Here is a 22,083-nt window from a genome sequence, read left to right on the forward strand (position 1 = left end):
TTTAGCTTGAACTCCACCGTTGAACAGACATACGCATAGCTGTCACATTATTAGAGTACCTTATGAAATGGTTAGCTGTGCCTAGTGTATTTCAAATACTGCAAATACATCGCCAGTTTGTCGTGGCTGCAACGTAGCTTCTTTATTTCATGCGAAAACCGCCGATTATCGTAATATGGCGGAGAAATGTTCATACTGGTACGGGTCGCCGCCCAGAATTTTCAACATGGCGGCAGACTGTCTCCCTGCTACGGAGAGAGACGAGCGGGCATAGCTTATCGTTCGTAAAGCTGATGCAAGGCGCACATATGTTTTAGCGCATTACAATGGCCTTAAAATTTATTCGCTTAATTCTGAAAGTTCGTCACTACACCCACACATAGCGCCATCCAAACGCAATCTATCGCCATTGCACTTTTTTTTTTTTCTGTCTTCGCATTCGCCATGTTTGAAATTTTCGATGCCCGGCCGGCCTGGCTTCCTCGTCTCCTTCGTTCTCCTTTCTGCACCCGGCACCAACGTTGACGTCGTGGGCTACGATAGGTGGAAAAAAGCGCGGGATATAAATCGTGGATTTCTATTGGACCGTGCGAGTACATATTCAAGCCCCGTACCGCAGATTCGTCAGTGCCGTTGAAACTTGGCTAGGTGTGATGGTACTGCGCCAGTAGAGACGAGGACGCGAGAGTGGACGGCCGCAAACGCGGTGAGCCGCGCTACCACACGAATGAACGCTAAATCTCCTAGTCCAGTATAGGTACGTTTCTCGTTTATTCGAATTTGTTTGCTTTATTTACCGTGTCATCTGATTTTGTAAAGTTTGGTGCTAGTATCCGGGTAATATAAAGTTCTATATTTCGGGGCTGTAGTTCACTGTGAATGCGTTGGTCACAAGCTGTACGGCTATGTCGCCGCTGAAACGTCTGCAGCAGGAACGCGTATAAACGCCTATCTTGTATTTTTTTCTTATATAAAGCTACATCTGAAAATGATTTTTGCTGGCCGAAAATTTAGTCTGCGCTGCCAGACTTCGTGCGGACTTCATTTGGTGTGTTACATGAGCGGAATCGGGAGTTTTGCTTAGCGTTAATTGCATTTCGGCTCGCACCAACTACCTCTCCTGGGCGGGCATCCACTCTTATTCAGCAGGCCGCCATGTTGGTGAAGCGGCCTTTGTTCGCGTCCGCCATATTGGCATATCAGTCTGTGCCCTAACGCATTGTTTTCCTTTTTCAGCGCGGCAACGACCTCAAGCAACATGGGGTCCCAGCAATTCTGCCTCAAGTGGAACAACCACCAGTCGAACATGCTGGCCGTGTTCGAGCAGCTTCTCTCCAACGAAGCGCTGGTGGACGTGACGCTTGCGTGCGAAGGTCTATCGCTGAAGGCCCACAAGATGGTTCTGTCCGCTTGCAGTCCCTTCTTTCAAGCTCTTTTTGTCGAAAATCCCTGCAAGCACCCCATTGTGATCATGAAAGATATGAGATATATGGACTTAAAAGCCATCGTCGAGTTCATGTACCGCGGCGAGGTTAATGTATCTCAAGACCAACTCTCCGCTCTTCTCAAGACTGCGGAGACGCTCAAAGTCAAGGGACTGGCGGAAGTCACCGGCGAGAACAAGCATGGTGCTCTCGTGAGTGTGGACGGTGCGGATCCTAAGCCAGTGGGCACTCCCCGTGCCGAATCTCCGCCACTTAGTAAACGGAAAAGAGGGCGGCCTCGGAGACGCTCGCCCAGCGACTCCAACAAGAGCGATTCCGAAGACCAGGGTGGTCCTCCGGCGACGCGCATCAAGGGACCCGAAAGCCCCGAAATCATCGAGGATGGCAGTTTGTCGAGCGACCGTGTTACGGCCCTTCCGGCCGCTTCTCCTTCGAGTCGGACTTCTTCCACTGTGGCGGTGTCTTCTACGGCTGTGCCTCCTAGCGCGCACCTTGGTTCCACCGCCAAGGCCACCAACTCTTTGGCCACCTCGCAGCATACTCAGGACTCCATTGGTGACGACGTGGGGGAGGGCGACGATGCGGACTTTGAGGTCGAGCCTTCTAACCTAATGGAACAGTCCATGACGACAGAGAACGTAGGTTACGTTACTTAAGAGTCTGTGCGGTGGACTCGTTTCTTTTTTCTACGTTCTGTGACATACGTGCTTAGCCGTTGGTTTTTTGCTTCCCTACCTTTTGTAGGTTCCTGTGTTCACGGACGTTGCCTCATCATCACAAGCACTAGGGAACGAGTCACAGCAGTCTCATCACACAGGGTCCACATCAGACAGTACAGCTCTTGTTCCTGTTCAAGCCTCATTGCCTTCAGACATCTCCATTTCCAGTCAAGGTACGCTGCTCTTGTTCGTTCTATTTTGCGTTGCTAATGTTCGCCTCCCGTACGTGCAGTGGACATCAAACCGTCGCCTTCTAGTTTAATACCCTACGACGACCAGGCGATATCGCCTGTAGTCGCAGCTCCTCCTGCCGCGGCGGCCTCCTCGGCGGAGGGCGCATCCATGGCTATGATGTTCATGGACTCTTCGGGCGTCCCTGCAATCGCCGGCCCGTCCAATTATCATCCGGACAAGCAGCAGTCAACTCCATCTCATGGTACGTTACCCTCTGACCCCATATCCCTCCTCCCCTTCTCCTTTCACACTCAAAACATCGTCCCACGACGATCCTAGCCCCGTCGCGTTTGGGGTTCACCTGCAACGTCGGACGTTGTGCGGTGGCTACGATTGTATCGGGCGTCCTGAAACGTCGCTCTCGTTCTCCAATTTATTGACCTGTTTGGTTGTAACTTAATTCGAACTCTTTACGATAGCGACGTTTCTTGCTTATTGGTTAGGGTTTTGTATTCATTCGTGTTTCAATACTTGCTGTACCGAAATTCTGTAACAAAACGGGAGTAAAAGTTTTCTTCTGCAACATCCATGGAGGCTTCTCCGAAGACGCCTGGTCCTTTGTTTTGTGTCCTGAGTCAATTTGTCGTCCGCGCATTTGCGACTCTCGTTACTATGTTGGACCTTCGGACCTGGCCGTTTGGGTGGACAGTTCGCGCTGATCTCGGAACCCTGCTGGCCACGTCACGGACTTCGAGCCTGCTGACTGCAACGTTTTCGCGTCGCGTGCGTTTCGTTTTATGCCATCGCCATTCTCTGCAACTGAAGGCTGGCAGCGAGACTTGGTAAGTTGCATTTTAGATCCCCCTTCCCAACTCCTCGTACCCCACACCTTTGGCATTAATACTGTAAATCATTCCTCGTTCAGGGCCTTAGTTAGATATTTAATGTGCGAGTATTTGTATTGCATTGTAACAAGTCGCTCATTAAATTGACGGGGAGGGTTGTTATGTCTCATTTTTTAGTTTACCACACGGGCGAGCAAAAGCGAATGTTGCGAATGGATGTGTGCGTGTGCTGTCTGCATTGCTGGTTGTGTAAAAACTCCCCACACCAACACTTGTTGCTCGTTCCGATACCCAACACTACTCTCTGGGACACGCCTCTCGAGGGCTCCTGTGGTCGCTGCTGTGTTCATTGTTTTGCCGCGATTACTGGAGCCATGTCAGCTCATGTAACTTGACCGAGTGCGCCTCGGTTAATGGGTACTTGAGCTTGCATGCAACACAATTTGCTGCGGGTGGGTGCCCTGGGTGGGAATGGTTTTTTTAGGTGCTGTGCTACCGGAAGAACCTGGCCGGCTGTCGGTAATAGGTAAGCAATTGGGACGTATTGGAAGTGTGTTCATCGTTCGTTTTTCTGCAGGTGGAACGCAGTCCTGCCGTGGTGCTTCGAACCGAAGACTAATGTAAAGCTTTGGTTTTTGGTGTCCACCGATTCAGCTGCAGTAAGCGTGGTAGTGACATTCGACAATAAAAGCACTTGATCAAATTTTTGTGCCTTTGTGTTCCTTTCGGTAACGCATGTCAGCCATCGGCCTCGTCAGAAGCCAAAGCTTTCGTGATTGCATGTGCGAGAGTATACACGCAATAGAGCAGGCAGGTACGTACGGCAAAGAATTCAGAGGAATACTGGAGTACACAAAATAAATCTAGCAGTCATATGCCGCATGGAATAAGCTCTCTAAAAAATGAACGCGAGGTTTAGCGGGTCGTAGGAAAGTCCGCGAAACTGCAGATTGGTGAGATTCTCCTCGTCTACGCTGCAGCCGCGGCTCAAGACTGCAATACCGAACAAGGCTGGCTAGGTGATACTTCGTTCAAGCGCGCTAAGCCTTGTGTGAAAGTCCGTTGCAGCCATATTGCTTTTCAAAAAACTAGTTTGCTTCCTTCAGTTTTTCATCGTTGCGTACGGCTTCGTCGAATGTGATGCAGGCAACAAAGGTTTGGTACGCTAAAGCTATACGCCGAGGTTTGAAGACCGTGGGGGAGCTGCTATTTCCGAATGGCGTAGCGTTGGTAGACAACGTCCGCACTGGAGCCTTGCGTGTGACGAGTCTCGTCGAATGAACTAGATTCGGAAATGGCTTGAGAGGTCCACCTCTACCAATCGCCTTGAACTCGTTATAGTGTCATAATCGCAGCGACCCATGCGAAATTTGGTTGGTGCAAGTTTTCGCCAAACATCTTCATTGGATTATGCCCAGGTGCTGAACTGGTGAATTGGGTATGTGTATCAAATTTTTTACTAGACCGAACTGCTGTACTGCATTTCTTAAACCGCGGCCATGTCGAATGGTTTAGAATGTTGGTTTAAGTGTGGTGTGGCTAGCATGCAGCAGGTTGGGCATACATTTTGCTTTACTTTTACCTAGCACCATTGAACTGTTGTGCTGTCCTCGAGATCATCTAAATACTGAAATGTTAAATTTGAGTTCTCGCCGCAGACTTGACAAAGCAAACACGTTTGCCCCTGCGATTTGGGCTTTGCTCGAAGAGAACACTGCATGGAGACTGCCCTGTGTGCATTTGTATGTTGCGCTTTCGTCAACAGACGTAGTTTCGACTGTCTACTGGAGTGTGGAGTAATTGTAAATAAGGAGCTTTGTATTCGATGTTCGTCCCACCTTTGACCATGCACACCTTTCCTGATTAAAACTGCCGGACTATTGTGTGAGGTGCAGGTATATCCCTTTGTAGCTTCGTGCTACCATTCGGGTGGACGTCAGTTTTTCCTTTTCGCAGGTATATTGCGTATAATTTCAACATTGAGGCTTCAGGTTTCGTATGCGTTAAATGTTTTTGCAAGAACTTCATATATGCACCTCATTAACTAGCCAGCGCAGGTTTAAAATAGCGCACCACGCTGATTTACAATTGTTATACTTTTGTAACATAAGTGTTATAAATAAGGATCACTTGGAAGCCATAACTTCCTAGTTTCACACGCTGCTAAAATAGCTTGAAGCTGAAATTTCAGTTGTGGTTAGTTCATGAAGCAGGGTAGTTCCATGCGTTTTAAGCGCATAAATTGGCCTGTTTCATTTTCATGTCCCTATCCATGATCATGCAATAACGAGAGCTGATTATGACATTTGAAAGTGTACTGCCCTAGTCAGGATATATAGTATAGTAATACAAACAATTTTGTCGACATAATGCCTGCAATGTTATGGCACATCCAGTGCAGACATTCTTACAAAATTATGGTGTAATTTGTACACCATAACACTGTGACACAATATAGCACTGTGGCAGAAATAAGTCCAGTTACCTATGTAGCTTTGTGGCATGCGGCCTGAACATGGCGCACAATTCACATTCCACAGTTTCTGCTTCATTTATAGAAGGGACTTTGTTTATTGGCAAAGTGAATAGAATGCAGCATCTTTAGACTTGAGTACAATTACTTTTATCTTGCCTTTAGAAGCTTGTCTGTCTGCTAGCTATTTCACATCATTTGCTGTTCAACTTTGAATGCTCTGTTGTTTGAACTTGTATGTAGAGTATATGCACCACAGCTCACTATTTATAGAAAAGTACAAGTACCTGCCTGCACATGTTAAGGACAGGTGTCTGCTTTCTGAGTGTCTGAGTCATTTGGCAGCAGCAGACTAGCTGTGCAGATGCCATTAGGAGAAAGTTCCTGCTTCTTAAGAACTATAAAAAGCTGGTGTTGTTTTCCTCTGTGCTTTTGCCACAGCAAACCTTTGCTGGTTCCTGAGCCCACACTTCACAGCCTTTTTTTTTTTTTTTTTGCTATTTGAGTTGATATCTACTTTCGCACACATATTATACTTCCTTGAAAACATTGCACACAGCAACTGATTCTGCTGTAAAACAATTGTGCTGCAGGCGGATGTTTCACATTACCGTGGTCCCATCATCATTTCCTATTTGGCCACTAAATATTGCTGCCTTGAAAACACAGCATGGATCTATATGCAGGATTTTTAAGAAAAATTGCTAGGCAGTCTTTCAGATAGGGAAGATGTAATAATTAGATGGCTTCCTCTGGGTTGCTTTTACCACAGGGCATACATGATAAAATTACAGGCTAGTAATTAAAAAGTAAGTGAATATTATACTCACTTTTTATTTCAAGCATTCAAGTTATTAATTCTAATGAAAGACATAAAGACCATCATCCAAAGAGTCCATAACCTGTTCGAGACATGCAAAAAGCTGACTGCTAATTTCAGCAGTGCCTCATTGTTGAGCGAACATGAAGCATCTGATAGGGAGCCTCACTGCATGTTTGCCAAACAATGAGGCAGAAACGTGTTGCTCAAGGATGTCTGTTTAGGCACAACAGTAGTGCTCTTTGGCAGTTTAGTTTTGGTTTTTATTACACTGCAGAAATAAGTAGCACCAGCTTTTTGCATTCTGAAACCAGTTACGAATTTCTTGGATGTTGGGTTTCGAGCCTTTCATTAGGATTAATCATTTGAATTTGTCAATGAATCCTTTAAAGTGCTGTATACACTATTGTGCATCAACAGCAAGATCACTAATGAAAGCAAAGGCATTGAAATGTGTCGCATACACCTTGAAACGCTTCTGACTGGAGTCGTGCTGCAAGCTTGAATAAAATGTGTAAAATGTTTTATTAAATTCAGTGGGGATGTAGACGGTTAGCTATTTTTACCCGTGTGTGTGAGAATGTCATATGCAGTGGGTTCACTTCTTCCATTGCTTTTTGCAGTGTGTTGCACCAGGTGTAATTTTCAAGTGGCTGGATAGATGCTTTTCACGCCTACTAGACACGAAATAGTTCATGTTCCCATATATGATCTTCCTGTGGCGAATTTTTGTTTGGAGTCCACATTCTGTAAACTTGACAAACCTCACTAAAGAGTAGCAAATTTTTATTTTGTTATGCAGCTGTATGATTTTTTATAATTCTGAAGATGCGAGGAATACAGTGAAACTAAGTTTTAAACCAACAGAATTGGTGCCTCAAAGGGTTCAAATTTGTCTGATTTTTATAATTGTCTAATTGTGATTGTATTGTATAATTGTATAGTACCTTGTCATACTAATATGTATGCCTTCGTGGTAAAAGCAGTCCCAAGGAAATTGCTTAGGTATTGCATTTCCCCTAATAAGGAATTTTGAGCATATCTTCTGAACGCCGTGTATATTCTTTATACATGTTTACTCTGTGAGGGCAGTCATTGAATGCTAAAAAAGACATGAGCAGATAGTGCAAAATGTTGCAACCTTCATGAAAGGGGGCCTGAAAGAGTTCATAGCATTGTCTCACTATTAAAGGACGTCATCTTACGAATTTCATGCTGCAAAATAATTTTTCATATCCTTCAACTACACATAGAGTTATCACACCGATACTTAGCTTTGTCTCTCTTTTCGTCTCTGCTAGTGTGCTGGAAGCTGCACAGTGGAGAAGCCAAGAGGGCAAACCCTCGGCCAAAAGTTCAGCGTTGCGGCAGCGAAAGGGCTTGTGGCACCTCGTGGCGGTTGTGGTAAACTATGCCACACAGTAACACCTCTGCCACCTCGAAGGCCATGTGCAGCTACAAACAGTGCAAAGGCAAAATGATTTTTCTGTATTTTTAAGATCGCAGACATATACATTTCTCAGTCAACTGAAAAGTAGCAGTTTTGTATTGCTGAGAATACTCTCACAGTGAAAATCGGTCAGTAGCGTTGGTGGGCCAGCTGCTTTGGGTCACACTGCATGATGGTATTGAGGAGGCAAGAGCAAGCAATCTTTCGTTGTGTTTGATGGTAGATCGTAAATTCCCTGATGCATGCATCGCAGTAATATTTCACTCACATGTTCACCACAGCCTCTATGACGGATTGGCAATGTTTGTTTACTTTGTTCAACAAGCATTCCAAAGTACCTTTTACTTAAGTATTGTGCACTATGCTGTGTCCAGAAAAACTGTTGTCCAAATAATAAAACTGGTAAAACCTAAAACACTGTACGAGTAAAATTTTTCTTTTTTTAGAAAATTCTTGTGTTTACATTAGTTCAGGGCATGAGCATACATTCTTTTGGTATTTGAAGACATGAATGCTCTGCTTTCTTCTCAATTTAGGTACAAAGGCCTCATAGAGGGGACAAACAGTGCAAAAAAGTGTAGGACAAGGGAGGAGACAACATACTTGCAGCAAAGAAGGACATAACATGAGCACTGACAAAAAGAAGGATGCAACACATCTGATGCAAGATGAAGACAGGACAAGACAAAGGGGCCTTTGTCATGTCTGCTTTTTGTGCTGTTTGTTCCTTATGCAAGATGAATCAACTAGACCAATGTGGTGCTCCTTTGCTTGATCATTGTAAAATTCTGTCTTTGGCATTTCATGATTGTTCGGATTCAGATTAGTAGTAGTAGCTTTGTGTAATGTAGAAAAGGAGAAGATGAAGCGCTGTGGGCATTCTGTCACAGTTCTCAGTGGACACCTGAACTGCCCTGCAGCACTGCAAAAGATGCAGGTGAAAAGATAGGGGAAAGTTACATTAGATTTTCTTTTATTACTGTTGCCATAAAAGTAACTGACCCTTTTCAGCAGTCTTGTTACACATGGATAATTTTTTACTTGTGGGTAATTTTCACTTGGGTATGGACCTTGGCTAAGTGTAACAAAAAAAATTACAGACTGTGTTAGACAGGTAAGGATGATGATGCTAGGGTTGTGAAGATAGAAATTATTAGCATTGACTTTAGTAAAAATATAATTTGGGTGATGTGAAATATTTGTTGGACTTTCGTTGTTAACTAGGTATTTTTGTACGTGAGGAAGACCTGTGCGTGACAGCTTGAATTAAATTAGTTTTGCCATTGCTGGTGCTTAAGCTACTGTATCAAATCTTAATGTATAATATACCAAGCATTAATATGTGTGATTGCATTGTTAACACCTCAGTTTGGGTTGGTAAGGATCTTTACTGAAAGGCTTAGATCTGAACACGCATTTGCTACATGAACAAAATATGGAAGCACGCCAATATATGTATGTATCACCATCATCATCCTATTTTATGCCCACTGCACGACGAAGGCCTCTCCCTGCGATCTCCAATTACCCCTGTCCTGCGCCAACCGATTCCAAATATCACCCACAAATTTCCTAATTTCGTCGCACCACCTAGTCTTCTGCCATCCTCTACTGTGCTTCCCTTCTCTTGGTACCCATTCTGTCACCACCCTAATGGTCCAACGGGTATCTAATCTGTGCATTACATGACCTGCCCAGCACCATTTCTTTCTCTTAATGTCTACTAGAATATTGTCTATACACATTTGCTCTCTGATCGAAGCCGCTCTCTTTCTGTCTCTTAAAGCTATGCCTAGCATTCTTCGTTCCATCGCTCTTTACATGGTCCTTAACTTGTTCTCAAGCTTCTTTGTCACTCTTCAAGTCTGCCCCATATGTTAGCACTGGTAAAATGCACTGATTGTATACCTTTCTTTTCAATGATAACAGTAAGCTCCCAGTCAGGAGCTCACGACCTCTGCCATATGCAATCCAACCCATTTTTATTCTTCTTTGAATTTCCTTCTCATGGTCAGGGTTCCCTGTGATTAGTTGACCAAGGTAAACATACTCGTTGACAGACTCTAGAGGTTGAGTTGCGATCTTGAACTCTTGTTCTTTTGCCCGGTTATTTATCATTATCTTTGTCCTGCATATTAATCTTCAACCCCACTCTTACACTCCCCTTGTTAAGGTCCTCAATCACTTGTTGCAACTCGTCCGAAGCATTACTGAATAGAACAATGTCATGGGCAAATCAGAGGTTGCTGAGATATTTGCCGTCGATTATTACTCCTAAACCTTCCCAGTTTAATAGCTTGAATACTTCTTCCAAGCACACAGTTAATAGCATTGGAGATATCGTGTCTCCTTGTCTGACCCCTTTCTTTATAGGTATCTTTCTACTTCTGTAGAATTAAGGTGGCTGTGGAATCTCTGTAGATATTTTCCAGGGTATTTACGTAAGCAGTCTGTACTCCTTGATTACACAGTGCCTCTGACTGCTGGTATCTCTACTGAATCAAATGCTTTTTTATAATCTATATAAGCCATATAGAGAGGCTTATTGTACTCTGCGGATTTCTCGATAACCTGATTAATGACATGGATGCGATCCATTGCAGAGTATCCCTTCCTAAAGCCTTTGGTTGACTAAAGTTCAGTGTTGTTGCCCTTATTCTATTGGAGATTATTTTGGTAAATATTTTATATAATACTGGGAGTAAGCTAATGGGCCTATAATTTTTCAGTTCTTTAACGTCTCCCTTTTTGTGGATTAGTGTAATGTTTGCATTTTTCCAGTTTTCTGGGACCCTTGCAGTCAATAGACACTTTGTATAGAGAGCTGCCAGTTTTCCTAGTATTATGTCTCCTCCATCTTTAATTAAATCGTCTGTTATTCCATCCTCTCCTGACCGTTTCATGCCTTGCAAGGCCCTTCTGTCCTCATATCTAGTTATAGGAGGAGTTTCTGTATACTGTTCATTATTCTGAATAGAGTTCTCCTGAGTCCTCTGAGTACTGTACAGGTCAGTATAGAATTATTCTGCTGCTCTTATACCTTCGAGATTGCTGATGATATTACCCTGCTGATCTCAGTGCATACATCTTGGTTTGTTTTATGCCAAGTTTCTTTCGCACTGATTTTAGGCTGCGTCCATTTTTTACGGCTTCTTCAGTCTTCCTGATGTTATAATTTCGAATATCACTTATTTTCGCATTGTTGATCAGTTCTGCGAATTCCATCTTATCTCTTGAGTTCGACACTTTCATTCTTTGTAATTTATTAGGTCCTTTGTTACTTGGGAGAGCTTGCCTACTGGTTGCCTTGGTGCCTTGCGTCCTACTTCAATCGCAGCCTCTGAAGCCAGCCTCGTTATGGTTTCATTCATTACCTCTATGTCATCATCATCATCTCTCTATTCTAAGGCTGCATATTTGTTTGCAAGTACCAGCCTAAATTTGTCTGCTGTTACCCTTACTGCCTCTAAGTTGACCTGTTCTTTTTTTTTTTTTTTACCAATTTTACTCTTTCTCTGTTAAAATTGAGCTGAATCCTAGCCCGCACTAACATGAAATCAATTTCATTTCTTGTTTCACCCTTGGGGCTTTTGCAGGTCCTTGAAAGCCATATATATATATATATATTTATATATATATATATTTGCTTTATTCTCATATTGGAATGCTGGTTATGTGAAGGGCTCCAAGAGTTTGCAAAAGGGCTATGAGCGCATCTGCTCTTGCTCTATTGTGAGTAAGCATTCTCATAAATTTGTAAGTGAGATTCAAACTGCAGCTTGCTCTTGTATATGGAACATACATGCTGAGTACCGAGCAGTGCGTAGAAGTTATCACTTCAATGGCTGTAATGGACATGTATACAATGCATGTATGACACTCTGCTCACTCATTGTTACCACTATGGTACAAGAGTGCAGGAAACGGAGGGTCTCTGGAGATATTCGTCAACAACACGGCTCTTAGGCATACAAATATATGCAGAAGGCACTGGGCCTGGGAGCTTAGCTTCTGCAACAAGCACTAATGATTCCATGCCATTAGGCTGCTCAAGTACTCTGCATCCCCAGTTAATGGCTGGGATAGAGAGGAGGGGGTCTATAGTGTGTACTCAGTAAAGTGGTAGAAATTGTAGCCGAGCATCAGTGGTCCTGGCAGAGCTGCACAGATTTGGCATAAAAGTGCGAGGCCTTCAAAAAGTTTTATAAAATTGCACAGCAGATAATGTCTAAACATTTACATTTTGCTGCCTGTGAGCCTTTCGGGACTGTCATGCATAGTAAAAGAAATCAAAGTGGTAACTTTTCACAGCATTTGTGTATGTCGACTGCAGGTTCACCCTCCAATATGGGCCTTAAGGTGCTCTACAAGATCATCAGCTGATATTTCTGGCAGAAGTTCACGAGACTCAATGTATATCTGTGGCAACCCTGGAAGAAAGCACCAACTTCTCTGTTTCCAAGACCTTGTAGCGTTTTGCCACTTGTCATCATGTAGGGTTTGACCATACATACATACATACATATTTTCTTTGTCTGTGCTGAGTGTCTTATGAGAGACGTTGGTCCACTTCCTTAATTTAAACTTCTACCCCAGTCACACAGGCATACCAAAGCTCCTTTGAAGTTAAGGAGCATAGAGCTCCCCAAAAAACATTAGTTCAAGGAATGTGTGTCAGTGCTACGCGGTCTTGACATGGTCTCCGCCTGAAGCTTTTAACAGAAACTGCAACCTGTCCTAAAACACAAAGGTGATGAGGAACTAAAGGAAAGGTGACATGCAGAAAACAGCCGAGGACACTTAGATGCTTAGCAGCTGATAACCAAATAGCACACGGCACTCATACTGCATCAATGTTGGTGATGGTGACAGGCCGTGCCGGTGCTGCTGTACTGGCACATTTGCGAGTGAGATCTCTGTTGTTGACAGTATTTAGTGCTTAGAAACTTCTATAGTACAGTGAAACTTGTTTTTAGGTAAAAATTTAACTTCTGTATTTATACAGAACTCTAGGCTCTCTAGGCTCAAGAGTATTCTCTTGACATTTCAAAGGACAAACGTGGACTCAATTGACTCAAAGCTCTCTTTGACCAGGCCTCCTTTGATGTGCCCGCGTAACCATGTGCAACTTCTCTCGAAGTAAGGGATCATTGGTTGAAAGGAGCCTGTGTGGTGGTGTAGTGGCTAAGGCATTGCCTTGAGGGTGCGGGATTGAATCCTGTGCTGCATATCGATGGAGGGGAAATGCAAAAACGCCTGTGTACCGTGCGTCAGGTTCACGTTCAAGAACCCCAGGCGGTATTCGGTGTAAAGGACTTTAAAAGTGCCTGTGTGACTTGGGTATTAGTACTGCATTCTATCATTCAATGTTTGCTCTGGTAAACATGACAGATACAAAAGCTTTTTTCTCTTGAAAGGAAAAAAAAGAAAGAGAAAATTACCCTTTTTGCAGTCGTACGTGATTGTTCCAGTCGGGAGCCATTTTGAGCGTTTATATGCCTTGCAGAAAAAGGACTCTGGTAAACGAATACGTGTTGGGTGTTTTATTTTAGAAGCGCTTGAAGCATTCTCATACATGGAGGTCAGGATTTGCACTGCAAGTTTAGCGTTTCCACAGTTGCCGTCTTTCAATGTGCGCTCATCCGAAAACGTTTGCTTGCCATCTGAAAGTGAAGTATATTCATCCACAGCACTAAAATTGTCATCCGATTCACTGAACTCATGTGAATTTCATCCATAAAACACATGCACACGAAATGTCGTCATCGTGTTAGTACTATGCACCACAAATTGTATGGAAATCCCTTCAAGCATAAAGAAGAAAATTTTCATTGATGGTTGAAGTACTCTCAAATGTGAATTTTGAGTGCAGCTGTTTAGGTATTTTGAATTCGCAATATATTGTGGCAAATATTTGATTCTGAACGTCTGGGTGCTCTCGGTGGTGCTGAGCCTCTGCTTGGGCAGCTCATTTAGGAGCAGCAGCAGATGAAGCAATTCCACCGGTTACATCGCTCATTGTTCAGAAAGAAAGGTGTGAACACGACAATGCATGGCTCATGTCGCGTGGAGTGAATTCTCTGGCGGTGGTGGCGCCCTAGGCGAAGTAGCTCATGCACATTAGTTCTGAAGCCTACGCCACTGCTTTGTTTCCATGCTGGTTGCTGCTGACACTCCGCTTTCCACCTCGTGGTTCCCACTGCACCCTCCTCTCTGCCTTTATCCTCACGCCTTTTCGCGCTTGCTGCTTTTTTCGTCTCCTGCTGATTACTGCGTGTGCCCTCATCTTTGGCTGTGCTTGTTTGCTTTGCTAAGGCTCATTTACACTAGGCCCACATGACACCGATTTCGGTCTGCCGACTGTCGGCGACAGTGTTTTTTCCTTCGTGTTAGCGCCTCTGTCACACTGTATCAACACCGAGCTCTCCACAGACCATTGGCAGGTTGTCGGCGTCGGTAGAGTGCGACAGAGGTGCCACACGAAGGAAAAGACGCTGTCGCTGACAGTCTGCAGACTGAAATCGGTGTCGTGTTGGCCTAGTGTGAATGAACCTTTACAAGTGATGCTGACGCTTGCCGCAGGAATGACTGCCTAAAAGCTATGCTCTAAATATCGCTGCCCTCGCCTGTAGATATCGGTGCAATCTTGCTTGCTGCATCAGTACATGCATCTGCAATGGTTTTGGGAATTCCTAAAAGGAAACATCCTAACTTTCAGAAGATTACCGACTGATAGCCTAGAAAAGTGAATGTTCTATGTTTTTTTATACATGTCGCACTTTTAGAACAATAAGGTTTCTTTATGACAGCCTTTTTATTTTTATATTTCTGTATGCCAAGTATTTTAGAGGTTCAGCTCACTCAGTTTGAACCTGTTATGGTGGTTCAGAAGGGAGGACATGCTTTGTGATTTATAGTCGAGAAGAGACTATCAGTGCCATGCGTGTCATTTTAGTCCCTTGTGCACAACTTTGTTAAGACCTGCTTTTTGCTGCGCAACTCTTGAAAAGCCTATTTGTGACAATTGTATTAATTTTCTGGTGTGCTCAAATTTTTTATTGTCTGAAAGGTTGACTGATATTGTGCTTGCAGATCCTTTTACTTTAGCCTTGTGGTTGTGCTAGGTTAGGTTAAAGATTGTGGCTTACCATATATTCTAACTCTTGCCTAATTCATATGATCCCTTGGTCTTTTTTGAACTACAGGGGAAGTGCTGGTTGGGAAGTCATGGTTTTCATGAAAAATGTTGTCCAAAATCTTTGTTTGTATATTACCTTCATAACATCATAATTTGGGCTTGTCAGGATTCATAATCCTGAATTTTGAAAAGCGCAGCACAGGACAATTACAGAAGAAGAAGACGCACATGATGCACAGTGCTGTGTGTGTCCTTTTGTCCTGTGTTGCGTGGTTTACATTTCAACATGAATGCTATTGTCACGCCTTCTACTTGTGTGAAAAAGCAATGAGCATTGTTTGAAATGAAGTGCGTGTAATGCACTCGGAGTGGTTCTACCAGTTGGAAATTTCACTATGCTACAGTACTGTCATTTGACACCCAGGCACCAGCTGCCACTGTAAAGCAGAGAAGCCTGCCTACATTACATGTACCGCATAGACTAATGTGAAGGAAACACCCTTAACTTCGAATGAGATTTTAATGAAAAGATAAAAATTTTGCTTTTGTGCATGCCGTAAAAGCGGCATCCCTAACATGAGGTGAAGAGAAACAAAGGAGGCAACAAACTGGAATAGCCATGTTGAGCCATAGTTATGCTAATTCATGTTGTACTTGTTACTGGTTCATGTTATACTTGATGCTATGCAACTCTGTGCCATTCAGTAGTACTCATTGGTTTGCTGCATTTGCTGAACTAGTTCAGCTGCAGTGCTGCAAGAGAACAGTGCTAGTTCGGAAACTTCGGAAAGTAGTGCCGACGCAGTAGTGCTGCATGCTTATTTCCAAAATGAAGAGAGATGTGCAAGCTTTGTTGTGTGCTTTCGTGCACAGTTGGCATCATTATGGTCATAGCAGCTTTTTTTGTCACCACAGTGTTCTACGGGAATTTTATGCCTTGATGCTGCTTATTGTGACCCAAGAATTGTGTCATTTTGAGTGTGCTGTGCACACACATACAAGGTTGAGCCGTGCGCCAGCTACCATCTACTTCAACGCTGCCATGCCTGTGGCTAGTTGCAGCTCCTTGAGCAGAAACATGAAATGCTAATCATCTGCAGTGGTGCCAGAGAGAAAAAGTAGCATTAAGTTTTGGGACAAGACAATCTTTTTGGGTAATGAGCCCTGAGAGCATGGGCAAACACCATGCGGCAGGTCAGAAGAGCTTTAGTAGGAGCCGGTCAAATGCATATTGTGACGCCTAAATAATTTTAGTTTCTTGCTTCTTTGTGAATGTAGCTGGCTGTGAAGTGCCCGAGAACACGTGTCCACTCTCACAAAAGAAAGAGTATGCGCTGCATCGGAAAGACACACAAAAGTGTTGCACTCTTTAAGCTAGTGCGGAAAGTGCAGCCAAATCAGCCAACTATTTTTGGTTTAAACTGAATAATTCTGAAGGAAGTGCATCAAATTTATTAAATTTACTTTTGACCAAGAAGAAGACCAGGCTAATTTTGCAGAGAGAAATGAGGGGAAGAAAGGGTGATGCTTGAATACGGAAAATTTTACTGCATGGGTGTGGCATCAACAAATCACAGAATTCATATTCATTCTTGGGACTAGTACATAAAAACTTGTCTCTTAAAAATATGAATTTATTGTGTATAAAGCGATAGATTTTGCTTCTTGGAGTTGTATTTCAGTGGGACTTAATGAAACTTAAAATGTCTAGCTTAAATTTGTATTGAGTTAAATATCTAATCTAACATTTTGGCATTGTTCTTACTTAGTGATCGCATTGCTAAAAACACTTGTCGCAGTTTAAGAATATTCAGCAAGGTGCGCTTGGGTAACTAGGACATTTGCATGTGATTCATGATGGTGTCACCTGAACTGCAATATCTTTGCCTTGTTTACCTCTGCAGCAATTTCGAACTGACAAACGTAAAATAAAGCCACGGTATATCAATACGATGGCAGTGGCTGCCAGCACAATACCGGCCTTTATAATTCGATACCATAGAATTTGTTTAAAGAAGCTGGCATAAATTTGTCAGCAAGTAAAAAAAATCTTTGAATTAGGAAGATATCATCTTGAGTTAAATATTTTTAAAAACTGAGAGATCTGAACTTTACTTTTGCGAGTAGAGTTAGTTGTGTATTCTATTCATAGTGATATTTGTAAAGCAAAGACTAGCTTTTACAAAAAGGACTTCAACTTAAGAAAACTGTACTTTATTTTTGCCAAGTAACAGGCATGCACCTTGTCTCTGCACATGACCATAGTGAACTCGTTACACACGTCTATACAATGTTTTTTTGTCAGTTTTGCTTTCTGACGGAAAACTGTACAACATAGTATTTTTCTAATGTCCTTGTCTCTGCACAACACTCAAATGTGTTTCTCCTTTTTAATATGAGTTTAGTGCTTAGGTTATTGTCTACTGGAAATTGCCTCACAATTATGAATGTTGGCATCTCTGCTCTGAAGTGTGTGGTTACTTCAGTTATGTATTGGAGTTTGTAGGCTGCAAAAATTTCCATTTCCATAGGTGGCGTTTCAAAAACGAATGTTGGCTGCATTTAAACCTTTTGAATACTGTAGAAATTGTGCAGAAGTCGAGGATATTTATTTGCAATCTATGGTACGTAAGCAAAATAAGCTAATGCATGAATAATAATAATAAGAAGAAATTATGATAAACCAATATTTTCCACATGTGCACTACATATAAAGCGTGACACCAGTGTGAAAATTGAGTTGGGGTGATTGAAAGAGCAACATTTCTGAACTTTATTATTATATTATTTTTTGTGATCTTTCAAGTTAATGCTGAGCGAATGTAAACTATGGAGAGCTAAATCGATGGTTTGCGTTTTCGGTGCGCCACAGCTTAGCCGCAATTCTGCAGAGGACATTAGGATGTGAAGGATTACATCCGGATGTGAGGAAGCATTTATGAAAGACTCCCGAAGTTAATTCTTCAGAAGTTTTACATGATGTGCTATGCTGGCTAAGTCCGGTGCACTTAAGCAGCTGTTATTTGGTCAGCTGAAGGCAGCATATTAATTTCACAAATATAAATATGATAAGAGTGTTCCAGGTTTTAGATGATGAACTGTGAGGTTTTTGATTCACCAAGTTGATGGAGACCAATGCTGGCCCAGAGCCAATATTTCAACCCTAAATAGGTTCACACCGTCATCAAGCTGAAGGCAGTTGCTTTACATGCTTTCCAAGGCAAAAAAAATTTATAAAGCTCTATTGAGCATGTGTGTGTGAATATGCACTTTGGCTCATAGTTTGCTACTTTACATTGTGTGTGTGATTGTATCTCTACTGGCTTCTAATAAGTGAATAATAGTTCTGGTGCCTTGCAGTAATGGCATCGCTTGCTCTGTAATCGGCAATATCATGCCTCCACGATGGTGGCCATAAGCCTCCTCGAAGAAGTAAAGCAAATTCATTACGGTGCAGAATAAATGTGGGTTCATTTAGCACAACAAGACACAGACTTGGTTGGCCAAAAGCCAGAGCAGCACGATGGCACACTTGAAGTCGAGCTATTCTTCATTGTCTTCACCTGCTTGCAATGATTTCAACATAAAGGTGCAAAACACACTGCGACGAGTGGCAACACAAGAAAAATAGCTATGCCTCGGTTAACGATTGACCTGTACCCCTTGAACTTTAAAATACCTATACTATAGAGCGACCAGTATGCAAGTAAACTGTTCATGAACATTTTTTAATGAATTGCACCTTTGTAATGTTTACACCTGCACATTATGTCTGCTTGACCAAATAGCACAGCTTCACAAATGCAGTTTGCATAGCTGCTATAACTTCTGTAATATTTAAAAAAAATGTAGCTCTGATTATTCCATCTACTGAATTGCTATGTTTAATGCAGGAAGCACTGTCAGCTCTTTGACCATTTGTACGATTCCTCATTGCTAGCATATCTCTCGCTGAATGTATGTGCACTATTGTCAGAACTGTTTATTTATTTTTCCTTGTATGATTTGACAACCGGCTGAACTGAAGTTTTAATGACGTCTTTAACCTGACTGTGCTACTTGACCACTTAGAAAAAAAAAAAGAAAGATTGCTGCTGGTGAGAACCCTTGCAGTGTACGTATGTGATCAAGTTTCCTTCAGCACTTAATCATTTCTGTAGATTTTGTAAGGTTTGATTACCTTATGCTTAGTTGTGTAACATTTGTAAAGCAATTAAATTTTTTTTCTATGTGGCTTAACAGAACATGTAAGCCTACTTTTCGTTGGACGCATGTGGCATCATTCACATAAGCTGATGGTTCAAGAGGATTATGGGCTGTAACTAAAATGAGTAACAGTGCATCGCATAGGAAAAGCAAAAGGAAACTGACGAGCTGCTGACGATTGACTAAATTGTATTTCTCACAGGACCACTATAGAAAGGCACCAAAAGAAAATAAGTGATGGAGACAAATTGTGTAAAATCAAAGGTAAAAGTGGAATACCAATAGTCTGTGTAAAAAAAATGCAATTTCTTTGGATTGCAGTAATACCGTTTGCACACTTGCACATGTCACCTATTCTGTTCATGCATTAGGCTTCAAATACTCTTTTTTGCTCCCCCTCGTTTTCTCCTTGTGGCACTGCTTACTGCATGGTGAAATTCGTTGACAGTCAGCATGTCATCTGCTTCCTTCTGTATCTCCTGTTTCATGTGCTGTTAGTGAATTTAGCTTCTTGTACCAACAAGCACAAGCTAGTTCTCTTTTGAAGATTAAGCAGGATGTCCTCTTAACATCCTCACATGCTGAGCTGTTGAAACCAGAGCAATATATTTGGGGCAGAATGGTTGGCACACACTGGTGCACCCTTTCTTGTTGTCTTTCAGCAACCCATGGCTGGCAAACTCTCGGAGTAGCTGCACGACAGTACCGAGGCCCCCCATCAGCTTCAGCTAGCTTGGTTTGTCGTCCACACTGGTGCAGTGTGTGCAATAAGTGCTACAGCAGCGCTGCAAAGCTGAGGCGGCACCAGACAATGCACTACCTGCAGCGAAAGTTTTACAAATGCTCGTACTGTCCACGACGCTACTCTTGGATGGAGACGCTGCATGTTCACATGAAACGCATCCACGGTCAGAACATGTCAGCCTGGCAGCAGTAATGCGTGCTTTTCTTGAGGCCATTGTTCTTAAGAATCATCGTAATAGTTTATGGTTGTCAAGAAGGCAGTAAAGGCAAAACACAAAATCATTCTTGTTGAGTACATTTGCAAAGGCAACCACCATGAAAACAAGGTGCCGGAGAGGTTCACTGATAGCGTCAAGTCAGGAGCAAACCTGTAAGAGCAAATCTGTTTCGAACCTTATCAGGATTTCAGTTTCAGTTTCAGTTTATTATTCGTTCATAACAATTTGTTACAATTATGGTATACAGACAAGGGTCCCAAAGTCAGAGACTGCACCGGGACCCTTGGATCAGAAGTTATACGAAAAAAAAAAATAAAATAAAAATAAGCGGAATACAGAGCAGAGAAACAAATAATGAAATAAGCAAAATATAACCAAGAAACTGAGTGACGACACACATAAAAGGAAAAGGAAAGATGCACAATCAATGGTAATTCCACAGCTTCTAAATAGCAAAATAACATTGTAGAAAATTAATCAGACATCAAATAATTTTTCAGTTCATATTTGAAAGAGTACAAGGTAGTTGACAACTTAATGGAATATGGAAGACTGTTCCAAAGTTTAAGCGCGCAAAAAGAATTTTTTTGGTTTAGTGTAAAATAATTCACGTTTGAAAGCTCAAAGATTCATTCTCGGTTTATGTTCTTCAAACCATGGCACTGGCTATGTCGTCGTTCAATGTCGGAGAGAAAGTTAAAAAAATAAGGGATTGCTCTAGGCTAGATGCTATCAGTGATATCTCCTCTCATTTTCATGGTAGGTGTCTTGTGAACATTCTTTTGCCTTTTCCTGCTTGAAAAGGTGAGCTGCAGGTTGAAGCCTCTTGTTTTTGAGTGCTGTGTATATACTTCTATTTTTGTGATCAACTACAAGAAGCCTCAGTCACCCATTGCCAAATTTTGTAACTGTGTCACTGTTTTAGCATAACTCTTAGTGAAGGTAACCTAGCTGCTGTTTTGTAAGTGTAACCTTTAATCATGGCTTAATATTTTCATTTAGCATCTCTGTGGCTATAGCTGTACGAGTAAATTTTGAGTTCCATAATCGTCTACAACCATTGCTTGAAATATCTGATGTGAAACTTTCAACTTAACAGCAACCAATAAACTCCAAAATATCTGAATCTATATACATCAATATCAGTGTAAATACTGATTTTCATGTGTAAAATGGGGTTCTTTGAATGATGTCGAGCTGGACATGTGGGATTTGCCTATTTTATGCCGGTGCCCAAAAATATGTGTTAGAAGTGTCTGCAACGTATTATCGAGACCTGAACAGAGGCTTTGAGTCCTGACAGCTCTGAATTTGAACTATATATTTTAAAGAGTGCATGAGACTCCTCACTCTCCTCGATAAGGGGGCCGAGGTGGTGGTTTTCGAAACACTGGTTGCATTGGGGCTCTTGCCCATGGGTAGCTTGTGGAAGTCCATGGGATGTGCTTGGGTAATGGTAATGACGGTGCTGCTAAGGCCAGCACTGTCATTTCTCACAGGGCACTATAGAATTGATGATTAAGTATACAGCTGTACAATGGCCTGTACAGCAGCGACATATGCCGGTTTGACTCTGTTAGCTGCTACTACATTGTGCCAACTATTGATGCCCCACAAATGTTTTCATGTATGCTTGAGCACACGAAAGGATCAGTTCTAGACAGGAGGAAGGAGAGGTGGGGACTAAATTGTGTTCATGTTGCAAAGTCCTGACAGAGATGAGAGAATGTGTGATAATGATCAGTGACATAGCCTTGAAGGTTCAGTAGAGGATCGGGTGACTTGCTTGGCAAACACAAGGAAATGCTGTGCATCAGCCCAGCAGCTGGTCAGATCTGCATTTAGAGCAGG

At 42.5% G+C, this 22,083-nt stretch overlaps 1 protein-coding gene and 1 long non-coding RNA gene across 18 annotated transcripts in view; one reads left to right on the forward strand and one right to left on the reverse strand.

Annotated features, from left to right (window-relative positions):
* The first annotated feature begins 608 nt into the window (after positions 1-608).
* Positions 609-22,083, forward strand: part of LOC142571500 (uncharacterized) — a 236,683-nt gene continuing 215,208 nt past the window's right edge. For 10 of the 17 annotated variants that reach the window (XR_012825889.1, XR_012825888.1, XM_075679912.1 and 7 more), the window contains exons 1-4: positions 609-757; positions 1,237-2,083; positions 2,190-2,337; positions 2,397-2,600. Coding sequence is in view for 15 of the 17 variants with exons in the window: in XM_075679912.1 (XP_075536027.1) it covers positions 1,259-2,083; positions 2,190-2,337; positions 2,397-2,600 (1,177 nt within the window). In the remaining 2 variants the exon portion in view is untranslated. Of the gene's footprint in view, positions 758-1,236; positions 2,084-2,189; positions 2,338-2,396; positions 2,601-19,932; positions 20,179-22,083 lie in introns of those variants that run through there. The other 7 variants (XM_075679908.1, XM_075679901.1, XM_075679902.1 and 4 more) reach the window with 2 other exon arrangements.
* LOC142571506 (uncharacterized) overlaps positions 13,467-22,083 on the reverse strand; it is a 91,679-nt gene continuing 83,062 nt past the window's right edge. Inside the window, exon 3 of the long non-coding RNA XR_012825890.1 lies at positions 13,467-13,589. This is a non-coding gene — a long non-coding RNA (uncharacterized LOC142571506). The remainder of the gene's footprint in view (positions 13,590-22,083) is intronic.

This window comes from Dermacentor variabilis, chromosome 2 (genome assembly GCF_050947875.1).
Source record: "Dermacentor variabilis isolate Ectoservices chromosome 2, ASM5094787v1, whole genome shotgun sequence".
NCBI lineage: Eukaryota > Metazoa > Arthropoda > Arachnida > Ixodida > Ixodidae > Dermacentor > Dermacentor variabilis.